The sequence below is a fragment of the Callionymus lyra genome, chromosome 6 (assembly GCF_982586985.1).
Source record: "Callionymus lyra chromosome 6, fCalLyr1.hap1.1, whole genome shotgun sequence".
Taxonomy (NCBI): domain Eukaryota; kingdom Metazoa; phylum Chordata; class Actinopteri; order Syngnathiformes; family Callionymidae; genus Callionymus; species Callionymus lyra.
In genome coordinates this window covers 14,204,369-14,221,541 of record NC_141823.1, presented here as the reverse complement: position 1 = coordinate 14,221,541, position 17,173 = coordinate 14,204,369, and the positions used below count along the sequence as shown (strand labels likewise).

Genomic DNA, 17,173 nt, shown 5'->3' with positions numbered 1-17,173 from the left:
TGACTCGCATGTTTTGAGTCACGTGACCAGGAGGCGTGTCACATGACTTGTGTATAACCAGACAGGGACTCGGTCCGTAAACCTTTTCCTTTATTTAAAAAAAAACCCCACGATCTACACTTTTTACCGGAGATAAACATAAAAAGACAGGTGCGTTTTTTAATTTAATAATTTAATTTATTAATATACGCCCGTAAATCTGGGGTAGCCACATGCTAATGCTAGCTGGTGTTATCGTTTAAGCTAAAAACTCTGACGCTGACATTCTGATGCAGGACCGAGACCTTTTAGATGTCGATCTCCAGACAAGAGAAAGAACGAGGAAGTACAGATAAAAAAGGTACAATATCTCTCTGTTTTTATTAGTGCTGTAAAGGGGGGACGAGGATAACAAGAGAGCTGCTTTTGGGAAGGATGGAAGGCAGTGACGATGAAGGACCCGTCAGTCAAAGTCAACTTTCCAATGGAGGTATTTTTGATAACGAAGTCGTAAATGAACTTATCGCTCGTGTTTCTGACCGGATCTCGTGACCTACTTTGCATTATGATCATAGATATGCATGTTTAAAAGTTACTTATGAACTGAAAGAATATTTCCCAATCCCTGTTAGTATGATCAACGTTATAGTGACACATGTGTTATTTTTGTATGAATGAATTAAACCGATATTATACACTGAATTCGGGAAACAATGCAAACTTTGATTTCATTAAAATGTCCTTTCATTCATTGAAAACGGCTTTGTCCCCGGGGTCGAGGTCCCGGGGAGAGAGGAGCCTATCCCAGAATCATAGGGCGAGAGGCAGGGGACACCCTGGACAGGACGCCAGTCTGTTGCAGGGTACACAAAGACAGACAACCGTTCACACACACACTCATACCTACGGACAAGATTAACCTCTGTATGTTTTTGGACTGTGGGAGGAAACCGGAGTGCCCGGAGTAAACCCAAGCAACACGGGGAGAACATACAAACTGCTAATTAAAATGTATCTAAATAAATTATACCTTTTATTCCATTGGATATTTACACAATTTAGAGTTTTATCTTTAAAATATGCCCTTTTTTTTAGAGAGAGATTGTGGTCAATATCTCCTCAGAATGGCGGCTAGCACTTGTATCCGCTAGCTAGGAAAGCAAGTGTAACATTCAGGTTAACATTTAATTTCAATTAAAAAAAACATAATTTTAGTATGTTTTCTATCAATCATGTGTTATTTACCTTGTGTGGGAACTTACCTGTTTGAGAACTGTATTTGATTTACTCTAAAAAGAGTGTCTTTGTAATACTCATAACATAAAAAATACTACTAGGTGTTACATTTAAATCAAGTGTAAGCCAAGGCCAGACCTGGGCAAAGTGTTGTATTTAATATCCATTTACATTTCAACATAACACTTATTTACTTTTTGTGTGTAATTTTTCGAGTATATATTAATCCCTCAAAACATTTTTTGATAATTTAGTTGAAGAAATGTTTTGAAAAAAACTCATATATACATGAATAAAATTGCAGCTAATTTAGCTTAATAAAAGTCACAGCCTAATGAAAAATGTCCTTTTTTTTAGGGATTTTTTTTGTCTTCTTTTTGCTTGACGGCCCCTAACAACATTCACAGAATTTAATGTGGCCTTAGAAGTATTATAATTGCCCACCCCTGGCCTAGGCTAAAGTCATGCCTGTGTCACCAAGATGGCTAAAATCCTAATCTATTTTGAAATCCTAGATCTTCAGAATTCCGCACCGGAGCTCACGTGTCAAGACGGGCGAGCCTTCATGGACGGAGATGACGAGTGTGTGGATAGAGAAGCCGTGTTCAAGCTCACGGAGGGTTTGCTCTCGCACTACCTGCCAGACCTGCAGAAGTCCAAGGGGACCCTGCAGGAGCTCACGTGAGTTACACACCTGTGGTTGAAGTTAGCCTTTTTTAAAGTAACTTACATTACAGATATTAAAACATTCTGTACCTGGAACATGTTTCGTTTGCCCATACATTTAAACACATTTCAGTTACTAGTTTTCATAAATGTGTGTAGGCGCTTTATAAGGCAGTACAGGATGAAAAAATTAACTTGCTATATGGTTATTATGTGTTTGTAGTTTCTACTCCTATAGATATATACTTGGCATATGCATATACATTTTGCTATGTAATGTTATGATTTTGTACCATTATAAATGTCTTTACAAGGATATGTGTGTAATTTTATTCTTAGAATTATTTGTCTGTATAGATATTTTTGTAGTTTTCATATGTTATTTAGTGAAATAGGTGTTGATATATAATGTACTTCTATGGATACCCGCTTTCTAAATGTGTCCATATTATACTATAATATATAATATTGTGTTATAATATGTATTTTTAATTTTTACCATTATATGTTGATATAAATATTGACGTTGTGTATATACGTTATGTATTGATATCCGTGTTGAGCTATAAATTATGTATTTCTATGGATCTCTGTGTAGAAGTATTGGGCAATATTTAGTTTTAAACTGAATAAAAGTTAAAACAAAGAAAGAGAAGAAGGAAAAGAAGAAGGAAATTAAAGTGTTTTACTTCTTCCTACTGCTTTCTGCTTTTTTTTACTTACAACTAATCATTCAATAACTTACTTTACTTTGACTGGCCTTTATTAGGAGGCAAGGTTAGCAGTAGTTGGGGTAAGATGGTTATGAGGTCAGAATGGAAGATGGTTAACAGGTTAAAGGACAGTTTCTGAAGGTTATTGAGAATTTCATTTATGTTCATTTGCTTTGAATGGTTTATTAAAGGAAGATGAAGTCAAAATGCAGACTCTTTATCTTGCTTTACAATCCCCTGATTCCTTTAATTATACTTAAAACGCCTGACTTAAAACAGTTGACGATTGTTTTTTTTAATTGTTTCAGACAAAACCAAGTGATTCTGTTGGACACTCTGGATCAAGAAGTGACCAAATTCAAAGAGTGCAACAGTTTACTGGACCTGAATTCTCTGGTAACTTCCAACAGCATTTATGACTTTCCAAGTTCAGCAAAGCAACCACTGAGATATACTCACTTCTCTGGTGGTTCCTTTGTTTTAGTTTACAGAAGCAAAAGTTTACCACAACAAGCTCGTCAACATCAGGAAGGAGATGATCGTCATTCACGAAAGAACAACAAAACTCAAGGTATAACTGTGCGCTGGTGAACATCTGTTACTGTTGAAATGTGTTCCTTTGCAACTTTCTCTCAGGTTACACGTTTGTTGAACATATTAGAGACTCAAAAAGAAACTGCAGTAATCCTGACGACGTGCAAGTGAAGCATAAATTACTGAACTAGAAACTGACACTAAGACGGGGCATACCTCCGCCAAGGAGCTCATTTAAGATGTTTTTTTTTCCTTTTAAACAAGGCATTCAATCGTAATCAATAAAATAATTTGATCAAGTACAAGTGGTATTTGAGTAACGGTCTTGACTACTGGGCCACTAGTGATGTTAGCTTAGCAACATTCTCTACTTGTCTAATCTGTAGCGATCTTAAAACCTAAAACATTGTTGATTTAACAATTAAAAAACGAATGTTGTAACCACAGCCACCCATTTTCAACGTTGCCCGAAGTTATCACTTTAAAATCTGTCTTAAAACCCACTTTTACTCCCTGTCTTTTAACACGGCATGAGACTCTGTCGCAGTCTTAGTGCCTTTTACTTGTTTATTGTATTATCTTGGTGTTAGTAACTGTTTCATTCTGTCTGATATTTTATGTTAAAAATTAATTTAAAAAAATGTGTTGATGCTGAAGTTTGCAATAGACTTGTGTAAGGATTAAAAAGGTTTTTGGTCTGTTTAGCTTTAAACCCGTCAGCGACCTGCTCTTTTATAAGTAATAAGTAAGTAATTTCCACCATTGTTGCTTTTCCTGAACCACCTGTTGTGAACATGTAATGGCGGATGATTACATTTCTTATTCATTTGTATGGAAAATAACACATAATCAGAGAAATAAAATGACTTTCTTTCTCTTTGATAATGTAGTGAATTATGGTTGAATTGGGTCTTACAAAAAAAATAATATAATGTTATATAACTTTGGATTGTGTTTCAGAAAAGAGCTCTGAAGCTGCAGCAGCAGAAGCAGAAGGAGGCGCTGGAGAAGGAGCAGCAGCGAGAGAAGGAGCTGGAGAGAGAACGACAGCTCATCGCCAAACCTGCCAAAAGATCATAGACGACGAAATGAAGCTGTTGTCACATCAGACCCTTTTACAAAGGAACACAATCTTTAACCGATTGTGAGACTCTTGTGTAAACAGAAACATGAACGACTATGAAGGCGCTCACTAGTATTTCCCTATTTGTTCAAATCACACTAAGACATGTTTGTGACAAAATGTATTTCGAATCATCTGTAAATTGTTGATTGAGACAGAGTTTACTTGAATCACGGGTGGCCAAAGACAAGAACCGAGTCATGCAAATGTGTTTAATGTGAATATTTGGTTCCACAATAGATTCACTAAAACCACTCGGATCAGAAGAAACCTTTTACAGTTTTTAAGTATGTTGTAACCTTTACTGTCGATTGATGTCACAAAATAAAATGGACTCATGAACTCAGTATTTTATAAATTTATAAATTATTTTATAAACGTCTTTATCTTCCTGAATCAAATCATATTGCAAATATTTCCTATGAAATTGCGATGAGTAATTTCCTTTTTAACTTAACGGCAGTTCAAGTAGCTTTTCATATACATTTTAGTTATATTTACTTGAATATAAAAAACATATTATTACTTTCTTCTCTAATAAAATTTCAGTTGAATTAATAATGGGCTTGTATCGTTTAGTTTAAAATATTTGTGTGTCTTTTTTTTAAGTACGATACATGTTTGTAGTAACTTCACGTTTTTCCACGAGGTGGCAGCACAGGCTCGGATTTGTCATATTGACTCGATTTTATATTTGTTTTTCTACTTTTTAAAGGCAATTAAGTACAGGAATTTAACCAGACTTCAATCAGTTATGACTATTGCTTGTTTTACATTCTAGGCTCTACAATTGATTTTAGTGTTATATTTTTCATATCTCTATTTGTAATAATAAATAAAAAAAAAACCTTATAATGCAGAGGTTAGGATGTGACCACATCAAGACATTAAACTTTGACCTAAAACCTCGGTCACTCTGCATTTGTTGCTGTCAGAATGTGTTCAAACTCGAGGCAATAATGGAACACAATGATTAATGCTGACTCAGTTGTCAGGCACATGGCAGATGTTTTCAACAGCTCTGGCCACTGCTCATGTTAACCACCATTGTCACACAGCCTCAATAAAAAACAGGAGTGTGTTGACAGGACACTAGGTTACATTCCTCCGCAGCAACCCAGTCGTCTGTCGGACCTCCTTTTATTCACATCAAGATCTGAATTTATTCTCACAACTGGAGAAGTAAAACTCTGGTCAAAACAAACATTTGGCTCTACACCCACTCGTACAAGTGTTCTGGGGTGAGGGGTTGACTCGGTTCTCCATTGATGGACGCGATAACCACCACAACCTTCATTTAAACTTCTTTTTTCTGCCAACAGTTGGTGTTTTCTTAAACATTTTTGTGTGAGTCTAAATAAATCGCCCTTCGCCAATGAGTGGGTATTTCACAACAAAGTCACTTTGTTTGTCTTTCTTTTTGTGAAACTGGGTCAAGAAAATAAAAATAAACAATGAGGAAAAACTATATACAGTACGTTGTAGAAAAGGTCAGTGAGGACATAAACTCTTTTTGGAAAGAATATTTTTTTACAATGAAGGCTGGCTTTGGAATACACATGGAACAGCAGAGATGCAACATCTGAATCAAACACTTGGTTACAGCTTTTGTTTGTCTGAGAGTGAAAACTAAATCGACAAACACCACATCCCTGAGTTTTTATGGTCAATAAGTCAACTTGATTAATTAAATTATGATTAAATCAACAAGAAATAAATCCTCTCCGGTCACATAGTTGCCTGACAAGTCTAGCATCATCAGGCTTTCATCAGTTAAAACCTGTTTTTACATTGAAAAGAATACAAACAAAATAACTTCTCTCTCTCCTCTCTGTGAGCTATACTACCATTAGCTTTCATATTTTGGCTAAAATATTTATAATGGTAGCTCTAGAAACCTATTATTTCTCAATTTAAAATGCAGGAAATCCTTAAATGCATCACCAAGGATTAAACAAAAGGGTTTATTGACCTTATTTTATTGTTTGTAAATATAATACATAATATTAATTCAAACTAATTAATTAAATTCATTACGATAAATTAATTACAGTCATAATTAGTGCTTTATTTTTTTTTGTTGATAATTATTTATTAAATCTTTAACTGTAATGTCAAGTTGAAAAATGTTGTTTTGTTCTGCAATCTTGAGCTTAAATGTTTAAGTTGTTTGGGTGAAACAATGGTCAGATACACCCTGAAGTGGAAATTAATTGGTCTGGTGACTCTTACAATACTTGTTTTTTATGCGATAACTTACATAACACAGTAACAGCCAGCCCTGCTGGTCGAAACTAAAAGTTGCAGGCAACACTTGCGATTCAAATACTACTGTAAAATAGTGATGTGCTGTTGAGGCTTCATGAAACAGTGTCATGTTGTTTAGAGGTCAGTAGGTGGCGCCATTAGTTTGAAAATTATGTGATGTTTAATTCGAACACTTGTACAAAACAAAGGAAAATAGTGCAGAGACCGCCATCTAGTGGACTCTGAAAATAATGACACTGCTTCATGAAGCTTCGTCTGACCATAACAATTGAAAATGACTAGTTCAAAACAAAACAAAATTGTTTTATAATCAAACCTTGATCAATTAAAATGAAATTAAACTCAAGTTGAGGAATTTTCTCTGGAATGTTAAGGTCGGATTGAAAAAAATAAAAGTTAAATTCAATGAATTAGTGAGTTAAATAATGTTTTTATTTAAAAACCTCTCGACAGTTATGATTAATCCATCATCATTTTTGTTTCCATTCAGTTTTATTTCCGTGCGCACCTTTGTGTTCCAACGCAGCTAAGAGTTCATGAACTAGTCTATTTAAGTCTGTTTTTGAAAAATAAGAGTAATGGTTTAAAAATACATGTTTTGATTTAATCCGCTGCTCCTCACTACTCGCTGAGTCATAAAAACCTAATTACTGATGTCCTCCGCGCCGCTAATGCAGACGTGCGTGGGCGACCTTATGCAAGGACTTCTTCTGATGGAAGGGAAAGTCGCGCCCGTCACTGTCGTTGGTTCAACTCCACCACAACAAGTGTTCCCGAAACGTTTGGTCGAGCTCTTCACATGGCACGACGTGGGCACGACGACCGCCGCGCCAACCAAACAGTAAAAAAGGTTTTTTGGAGGGAAATAATAATGTGACGCACAAATCATCAGCTTCCTGTTATGGTAGTCTGGGAGAGGCCTGGACCCGCCGCAGCCTCCCACTCCTCACCGTCTGAATCACTGTTTACCGAGGTCGTCTGCTCCGGCATCAGATCCTGCTCCGTGTCTGTGACTCGCTTGTGGCTTTTGGGGAAGGGGGAGCTGTGTTTTTCCCTGTCGGCCAAGTTTCTAAAAGCGGAGACGAGTTTAAAAAAAAAAAAAAAAAATCTAGGAGGAACTGAACCTCGGGCCTCAGTAACCACGGCCTCTGAGAGAACCCCGAGACGTTTTTAAATGATTCCACCATAGTCACCTACGACTTTATGATTATATATTTGATAGGAGGATGAAATATTCGGACTCATAAACATGTTGTTGACATCAGGCAGCGCCCCCATTTCGGTGCTATAACTCCTCTGGGGTGTTTCTGGTCGGCAGTGGTCAGCACTTATCGAGGCTGCCTGGATCACGAGCGGGGAAGAGGACCTAAACAGTCCCTTGTGGTCAGATCCAGCAGACGAGCTCAGGAGTTATTGCCGGGCCCAAATTCGTAACTTGTTTTGTTTTTTTATATAGAGCTACAGAACCATTCAGGAGACGCGTGCCGACCCGACTGCTGGAATTAGTCGCCGCGGCTATAACAATCGTACAAGAATGTAGGACAGAACAGATTTTTTTTTTCTTTTTCGCACCATTGCCTCGGTGGTTAGACCACTGCAGCGCTGGACTCGTTCATTTTTGTACATTTATTTATGTTTTTAGCAGAGTCGGGGTGCAAAAATATGTGGTGATAAAAAAAGCAACAGACATTGTCGCAGGCGTCACAATGCAAATGAAGACGTGAATCTTCCACTAAAAAGCTTGAAAGAAATATGATTAAAAAAAATGGTTCTACTTCAGGTTTTAAATGGTCCCAAAAAATTGGTTGTAAATCCTTTTGATATAACAACACCTTCATAAAGTGTTTTGGTTCATCTGTAAAGCAAACAAATTGACTTTATTAGAGTTTAAACCATATTTACGAAGAGATTTCATTGCTGCTGTGAGAGTCATTGCCAGAGGCCATTCAAGAAAAATGTAGTTTGACAATAGATGCCTCACCTCTGTGCTATTATACTCTGTTGTTTCTTTATTTTTTCTCTTTCTGTCATAGGAATTTAATTTAAAAAAAAAGAGCTTTCATAGTGACGCAGGCGGCGTTCTGGTTCTTTTTACAAGCTTGACGCTACAAGCTCTATAAAGTTCTTATTTGTAAGCTTGAACCGATGTGATGTTTTGGAAATTTAATTTGACTTGTTGATCTCTGCTTCCACTATACGTGTTAAAACCTTGCTAATGCTAATATAGTTTTTATGTAACAATTAATCCAACTTCAGCGAAGCCTTCTCCTATGACCTTCTTTTCATTTCATCTTTAAATTGATTTTGAAAAACTCTCCTTAATGGAGATTTAACAGCAGCTGTTGAAGCTTCAGAACAAGCCATAATATTTCAACAGTCGAGGTTTTGCCTTGAGTATAATTTAGATAGTGATATTGTCTTTTCACCCTTTTATTTCTTTTATGTATCTCTGTGTTTGTTCTTCTCATCAAATTCTATCCATCAACATCAGTATTACTCTCTTTGGTCTCTTATCTTATCTTAAACACTAGCATCTGTATAGATCAAAATATAAACAGTACATTAATACATTCATCCACCTTGATTTTGAGTAAACCATCCGACATTAGACACATCATTTTTTAAATTAAAATGTAGTAAAGTTACTATCAGTGAAGGTGTCACCTGCGACATTTGGCACAATATTCTTGTTTGAGCTCACAGTGTGCACCTTATGGTGAAGAAAACAAGAGGAAAAACTCTGAAAAGATATATTAGTAGTAACCACCAATTACCACTTTACTAATGTGTAATTGTTTCCCCCATACATAAGTTTGTTCTGTTTTTTCTTCTGACCATTAACACAATATTTTTTCATTTTACCTAGGAAGAATAGAGAATTACATATTTAATTACATTTGGTGGTGTTTTGAAATACAACCTTTTGACCATTCGTCGCTCTCTGTGGTGCAGAAAGAATTGCAAGTGTAAGCAAGTTTGTTTATAATAATACAAATTATTATTATTATTATCGTTATTATTATTGTTATACATTTTATTTGAAGGCGCCTTTCCCAGCACTGAAGGACAACCGTATTTAAAAGCAGTGCAACATGGACGAGCAGCTCGACGGGTGTTGATGTTGTTGTGGTGTCTTCAGTGAGAGTTCATTTTGCGGAGCTTGTTTTAAAATACTCTAGATATTAAAGTTCACTTTCACATGATCAACCAGTAAACAGTTTCAGTGTCTAATCTCTGGCCGGGGTTTTATAAAAAATGCCTTGTTGTGTCTGAGATGTGGTGTTATTCCTCCCGAGGCCAGTCGTCCGCAGTGTAAACACAGGCTGCGGCTGCACCACACTATGTGAAGAGTTTGTGTTTCCCCAGCGTGCTCTACAGGTGCAGAGTTGAAGCCTCTCCTGCCACAGCAGCTTTGGGAGGTCGAAAAACAAGCCTCTACAACAATTGTCACAACAGTGTTTTTACGACACCAATAGCTGGTTTCATGGGCTCCTCTTTGACGACTATAAAAGACGTATATTTAGAAAACAGTCGTGGGCTGAGGAGCTTTTGAAGAGCTGCGGTGCAGGATGATTCGCTTTAATGAACGGGCCTTGTACTTGTTGTTCTCTTCATTTGTGTAACAGAAGCAGACAAGCCAGGAAATAAACACGCTCGCCGAGCTCTTAGTGGTGGAGAAATAGTTTCTGAGACGGGCTTTTCTTCGGTGTCTGACCTGCGTGAGGTGGACGCGATCATTCAAACCCTTCACTCTATGGAGTTAGAGGTCGGGACACAGTTTTTAGGGTGTTGTTTATAGACTGTATTTAAGTCGACCACAGCAGACGGTCGCTTCCTCTCTGCTGCTGCTCGGATCCAGAGAGGTGTGCACAGACACACTGCAGGACACGCTACGGCAGCAATGCTGGCAGACACACACTTGAAAACTCACACATACAAAACCAACCGGTGTGATCCGGTTCTGCCAGTCCTTTTGGGCCCCAGTCTGGTGGCTCATGTGGTAGAGAAAACTGCAGGGTTCGTTGTAGTCCACAAGAAACATGGGTGTCGGGAGATCAACACCAGAATGCATCCGGTCTGTGCAGCCATCACAACAATCTAGTGAATCTAGAACTTGACTCAAAGATCCTCCGTTAATCGGGTCTTGGTGGGTCATAAAAGTCCATTTGTTGTTATTAAAATGATTATTTTTCATCATGTGTGTGGTTGTTTGTCTTTTTGTGCCCTGCGGCAGACTGGCATCCTGTCCAGGGTGTCCCCCGACTCTCGCCCTACAAAGCTGGTATAGGCTCCAGCCCCCCTGCAAGGGGATTAAGCGGGACAGAAAAGGAATAAATAATATGTTCTATTGATTGTTACTGCCGGAAAGGTGTTTTAAGTTGATAAAAGGGCAGATTGCTAAACCAGTAAAAATTAGTAAAACACAAAATATTGAGAAACCAAACTCAGACTACAAACTTTCAGTCTTCGTTCCATATAAATAATGCTGAAACACAAACTCAAACATTGGTAAAAAATTCTCTAAAAGCTTAGACTGTTAATATATTTTTACTTTATCTTTACGATCTGAAAAAAAAAGATAATTTCTGTTAAACTGTTGATTCAGAAGGAGAAATATTTAATCATGTAAATCCGAAAAGGAAAAGCAAAAGGTTTGTTTGAGGAGACTGTGTTACTAAAGGATATTTTTACAGCTTTTTACAAAACAGGAGAACCGGAATCCAAACGTTGGATGGTTTGCGTCAGAGAATAGAGTTCCACCTGTGTCTGTCTGTGACGCCTTGAAAATGAATCTTAGAAATGTGTTCTGTGATGACTGGTGTCTTCAAGATAAGATTGATTAAAAGAGAAATGATTCAAGTTCTGAATTCAAAAATGTATACTGGCCACATCATCACCTTTTTTTTTTCATCCTCCAGCGCGAGCCTCAGGAGCAGCTGTCACTGTTATATAAGTTTTTCTTCGGTGCGTGTCAGCACAGTGGGAGAAGCCGACACTCCACAACTTGTCTTATGAAAAATTTGCCTCCAACTTGTGAAGATCTTGATGTTTTCAATACAGAATAATCCACCTGAGGTGCGACTAGTGAGCAAAAGTTGATCAAATCTTTAAGTAAAGAGCTATAGGAATTTTCCAGAGATCTATAGCATGAAACATGATCTCACTACCCCCCCCCCCCCCCCCCCGACCCCACCCTTCTTTCTTTTTCTGCTTGACCCAAACACCAATGTAAACCTATCGATGAAGGGTGGCTACGTGTCCCAGACTCATTTCCTAATGTATCATGCTTTAATTTTCCAGTCGTACGATTTTGATGTAGAACTGACGTCAAAATCCCAGACCATACCAGAAAATTGTGTGTGCATGACCGTGGGAGTGTGTGTACATAAGACATAGCTGTGAAATGGAAAGAAACAAGGACAGAAAAAAAAGTGGAAAGCTACTGACGGGTAACACTGTCCTTGTTCAGAAACATGAGACCAAATGCTCCTATAGTGGAAGAGATATAATAGAATAATAATTTATCTCTCCAATAGGAGTGAATCTCAATATTACATAAAAAATAAATAGATTGACTTTAATAATCCCTCTGGAGATCTTCATCGGGAAATAGGGTTGGAAAGAGTAAAATAGAATCGAATACATCATACTTTCACTCCCTTCCTGCCCCCAAATTCAGAATTATACAATCTAATAGCACGTATAATTATTGAGTCCCTGAGTCTATTAGTGTTGCATCTGGGGAGGAGCACTCCATCTGCTTCTCTGCATAACAATGTAGTTCTCCACCTTTTGTTTCCATCGTAATGTTGACCAGGTAGTGTTACATAATGTTACTTAACGAAACCTATGTCATCAATGATAACCATCTACGACATACAAGTGTAAAAGTAATGGACATCTAAAATCTGAATGAAGAAAACTGCCACATGAAAGTGTTTTGACCCTCCATTAATGCCTGGTTTTCTGCTGCAAACGTCACGGTGTCAAAATGACTGTCACAAGCAAGCAAATGCTCTTTCTGTGGGAACAAACTGGTGCATATTAGACACACATACAAGAACATTCAGGATCCAAGTGTAAGGAAAAAATAATAATTGATATAAGTTTATTTTGTCTTAAAAACGTATTTAAAATCGATGCTGTGTTGGTTGTGTGCATACAGGAGGCTACTATAATCACCACCAGGTCTTCTGCTGCAAAAGTAAAGCGAGTTGAAGCACGAACTAGAGATCCAACTTTGAGGTCTTGTGAAATAACGAACATTTTGAATCTTTCTTTAATTTTTCTCACTCAGTCTAGACTCTCCTGTGCATGTCTTGTTTCTTCTTCACAGTAAGTAAGTAAGAAATGGTTATTACTCCGCTATCCTCCCACCTTCACACAATGTATTGAGGTTCATTGATGACTGAACTCTTCACCTCTTGAGTGGAGTTTGTGGATTGTTTTGACTCTGAACACACGGATCCTGTGGTAGGAATGTTTTGTTCTCGTGCACCTCATTGTAAGGTTGAAGTTGGACTTGTGAAGAAGATGCAGGGGCTTTCCCATCAACAGATGATCACAACAGTTGTCACAACAGAAACATTTAAAATTCCCACCAACCTTTATCTCACACTAGTGCAACTTTCTCAGTTGGTGTTCTGGGAATCACGCATCTGTTGTTGCAAAATTCCTCACCTGCCATTCCCTGTTCGAACGAGAGGAAGTCACATGTCTGGCATTTGTACTTTATCTGCAGCTTCTTTATCATTATCCCTTCGTGTTGAGTTGGTGTGAAACAAGCTGGGAAGTGTTTAAACTTTCTCATGGGCCATTTTTGACAGTGACCATAGATCTGAGTACATTAACATTTGTGGAATAACAAAATGATTTCTCAGTTAGACTGAGCAGCTCTAGCTCTGTCAGCTCTAATATTTAATTTACCACAACAACAACTAAGTGTGAAGTTGCCATAAATGAAATATGTTTATTGGGAGATGGATTCTTTAACACAGGATCAACACAATACTATCATTAGGTGATGTTCAAAACATTTAATTAATTTCATTTTATTATCCTCTCCTCCCTTCACCTGCTGGTTTTATTGTATTGTGTAATTTTATTGTTGGTTCTGAGAAGCGACCGAGTTCTAGGTGCACTTTTAAATCAAATGTATTATAACAGTACTGGGTCGGTCCTGTGCCGAGGTTTCCAATGTTCAATTTTTCATCAATGGTATAGGAATAAATTGATAGAACCAGGGCTGAAAGTAAGATAGTTTACATGCAAGGATTAATCATTGTTATGAAGTTACTCTATGCTAACTTAATACATCTTTTGTAATTTATTTGGACATGCATTTTATTTTTAGAACTAGTTACCAGTTGTCATCAAAACCAACGATAAACTTAATTGAACTTGGGTGAAAACATTTAGCATAAGTGCATCTAGCAAAAGTCACTTTTTAAAACTAAAATATTCAACCAAAGTAAAACCATTATCGACATGGACGTTTAAAAATGACTCATTGGAAAACCTGTGACAGGAAATAGAAAAGGCAGAGTTGAGTCATGTGACTGACTCTTACACTAGGAACAAAGCATGTCTAAAGTTTAATTTTACGGTTTAAAGTGTGAAATACAGAAAAGCCATAGTAAACCTTGTAAGCAGCGTTTCATTCATGGAAAAACAATCCATGAATGCAGATTGATAGACATGAGTTAGAATCTTGCACATGGGCTTTAGATCGGCTTAAAAATAACTACAAAGGCAACCACTTCCTATAACCATCTACACTAATGTGACAGATGAAATTGTGAAACCTATAAAGACAAAGACTCAAGATTTAGGAAGAGGATCATTTATTGACAATTGCAGCAGTCCTCTGAACTCATCCACCATCTCTCAAGAGTGTAGGCTGTAACTTAATAAATATGGTCAATATAAAATCATGCCAGTTAAACATTTACAAAAAAAGAAATCATTGCAGTCAGCTAAAAGTGCTAACAGGTAGAAACTTCTGCACTTTCTTCTTGTGGGCTGGATATGCACTCTTGTAGCTGATCATGTGAGCATGACCTGCAAAAGAGGAATTTAGTTGCATGTTTATAGCATAGAAAAACCATGTCATCCTTTACCTTTGTTAGAGAGTCTTCATGGTTTGGTTCAGGATGTCCCCATAGACAAAGTTGAACAGTTTCTCCTTTGACTTGGTTCCATCTAGCTGCACTGTTATCAGGAAATAAATAAGGTCATGACACCGAAATCAAACTGTAACACTCATGGAAACTTACAAACGTCAACTTCAGACTCCTCCATGATGTTCTTGTGTTTCAGATACATGGGCCAGACATGACCGTCAAACAGTCCTGGGGGGTCTGGCACCGTGTAGTCCCTCGAGCTGCAGAGAACACGAACAATCGTCACACAATCAGAAGACAACACGTCGCGTTTATCGACCGAAATCTGGGAACTTACCACCTCCTCTTTCTGCATTCTTCGTATGGGATGGAAATAAAATAGCGTTGGTTCAGCACGTCGATCAAAGGCCTGTTCAAACCAGGAGTGGAACAGAATTAGCATTTCTTTACATGACAAATGTTTAATAGAGTTTGTAGAGATCAAAGTAAATGCTTTATTGTTAGTTATTAATTCCTGAAGACTTTGAATGTGCTCACTGGTAGGTGTAGAGCAGGAAGCCCTCCACGATGAGGATGTGGGTCTCGTCCTCCTCATGATGATGATGCTCAGCCTTGGGAATTATCTCCGTGTCAAGGGTGTTGTTGACACCGTGAGACTTCTCAAACTTCACAGGATTATCCAGCCATGCGTAGATGGTGCTCATCATGGCGTCCATGTCCAGCGCAGTGATGACTAGAAATAAAATAAAGTAAAAGGGTGTGAGTCATTCAACTGGAAGAACGCATGCGGAGAAATATACTGTGGGCAGCATGCGCAGAGGCTACGAAAACCGGACGACGGACAAACCCCAACAACCCATGCTTACCATCATACTGCTTAAAGCCATCTTCCACAGCAATCTCATCTTGTGGCTGAAACATACATCGGTGAGATGTACACACTAGTTCTAGATGCTGCTTAATGGAAACTTTGTGTTTGACACGGTGGACCACATTTTTAACATTAGCAGCATTTTGTTTTTTATTCCCCCCCCAAAAAACCATCTAGTAAGCTATGATGAACCTAATAACTTGGAGACTCCATTTTTCTTTTTGTTACATCATGCTTACCTTGAAGAAGTCATCCTGGTGGACGACACAACAGTTGGGCAGTTTCTTGATCAACTTGTTGGTGAGGGTGGTTTTCCCTCCATTCGTTACGCTGTAAAACAATTAAACATGGATAGTTTAAGATTTTGACAAGTTATTCCAATTTTAAAACATTGACGTTTTTAACATTGACAGCAGCTGCATTGACAATGACCGTGACCGTCAGGGCGCACATGGCTCACCGCTTCCTCATGTTCCTACGGTTTCTATACATTTTACACCTTTATTTACCTCGTCAAACTAAATATAATTTAGACAAAAATCAGGGTTTTGTGGTAATAATTGAATTTTCACACCGGAACACTCCCACCTCCACGTGTTTCGGGCCTAAAAGTTAGCCAGTTAGCTTAGCATTACCGGCTCCATTCATCGCTGCAGACTCACCCTCCGATGCCGATGATGTACTTCATGGTTTCCGTGGATGAAAGTCGACTAACCGGGTGACTGACTGGTGACCAGACGGGAAGAACGCTTAAAAAAGAGAAGGTTGCAAAAGGGATCGTCAACTACTACTGGAGCCTTCCATGGCACTTGAGTTAAGTGGTTGAAGGGGAAGCGGAGGCGAGGACGTGTCGCTCGAACGCTGGTCTTCCACCGAGAGAGAGCTGAGCTGTCAGGCACTGGCACACATACCGGAGAGGAGCGCTGTGATTGGGTATTTAAAGACCTCTGACCGCACGCGTTTTTGCCTCTCGGCCAATCAGGAAAGACCGTGTCGCCGCAGCTCCGCCCACGCAAAACCCATTTGTACGCCTCCTTCATTCAACAAAATACACCTCATTTGTTTTCCTTCGTAGTAGTCGAATAAAATTGGACTTTAAACAAAAAAATGTGCGTACTTTCACAAAAAAATCAGCTCTATTTATATACCACTTTAAAAAAAAAAACCAGCAGTTGTTCAAGAAAAGAAAATAAAGCTCAAAAATAAAAACAGTGAACACATAAATATAATACAATAAAAGCAAGTAAGACAAGTAAAACTATGTTATCATTGAGAAAATGTTTGTATACTATGTAAGTAAGTAAGTAAGTGATTTTTATTTATATAGCGCTTTTCCAGACCAGGGTCACAAAGCACTTAAACAATCAATACAATATTCAATAAAGTATATACTTTAAAGATCAAGATAAAACTGAGAACACAACAGGAGTTCCATAAAATAAATAAATAAAAACGTCTTAATATGTTTTATATATCACTTTAAAGAAAAAAAGCAATTGTTCAAGAAAAGAAAATAAAGCACAAAAATAAAAACAGTGAACACACAAATATAATACAATAAAAGCAAGTAAAACAAGTAAAAGTCTGTTATCATTGAGAAAATGTTTGTATACTATGTATACTCTGTATCTACTCATTCAAAATGAATCATTAATTCCAT

At 37.7% G+C, this 17,173-nt stretch overlaps 2 protein-coding genes across 5 annotated transcripts; one reads left to right on the top strand and one right to left on the bottom strand.

The window, feature by feature from the left end:
* Nucleotides 1–24: 24 nt before the first annotated feature.
* Nucleotides 25–4,598, top strand: bloc1s6 (biogenesis of lysosomal organelles complex 1 subunit 6). Of its 4 annotated transcripts, none has more exons than XM_087793782.1 (6): nucleotides 25–150; nucleotides 276–340; nucleotides 1,731–1,896; nucleotides 2,903–2,990; nucleotides 3,079–3,165; nucleotides 4,089–4,598. In XM_087793782.1, exons 2-6 carry the CDS (start codon nucleotides 292–294, stop codon nucleotides 4,206–4,208), a joined length of 510 nt encoding a protein of 169 aa, XP_087649908.1. In that variant the 5' UTR covers nucleotides 25–150; nucleotides 276–291; the 3' UTR covers nucleotides 4,209–4,598. The 4 variants fall into 4 exon arrangements, with proteins under 4 accessions (XP_087649908.1, XP_087649906.1, XP_087649909.1 ...); XM_087793780.1 differs by lacking the exon at nucleotides 276–340 and adding an exon at nucleotides 367–469 and having other exon boundaries at nucleotides 30–150; XM_087793783.1 differs by having other exon boundaries at nucleotides 53–150; nucleotides 244–340.
* Nucleotides 4,599–14,346: 9,748 nt separating this feature from the next.
* On the bottom strand, nucleotides 14,347–16,394 carry mibp2 (muscle-specific beta 1 integrin binding protein 2). The gene is made up of 8 exons (XM_087793028.1): nucleotides 16,176–16,394; nucleotides 15,753–15,843; nucleotides 15,509–15,554; nucleotides 15,180–15,375; nucleotides 14,980–15,051; nucleotides 14,796–14,902; nucleotides 14,640–14,730; nucleotides 14,347–14,580 (listed from the first exon to the last, which is right to left on the bottom strand). Exons 1-7 carry the CDS (start codon nucleotides 16,199–16,201, stop codon nucleotides 14,645–14,647), a joined length of 624 nt encoding a protein of 207 aa, XP_087649154.1. The 5' UTR covers nucleotides 16,202–16,394; the 3' UTR covers nucleotides 14,347–14,580; nucleotides 14,640–14,644.
* Nucleotides 16,395–17,173: the final 779 nt, after the last annotated feature.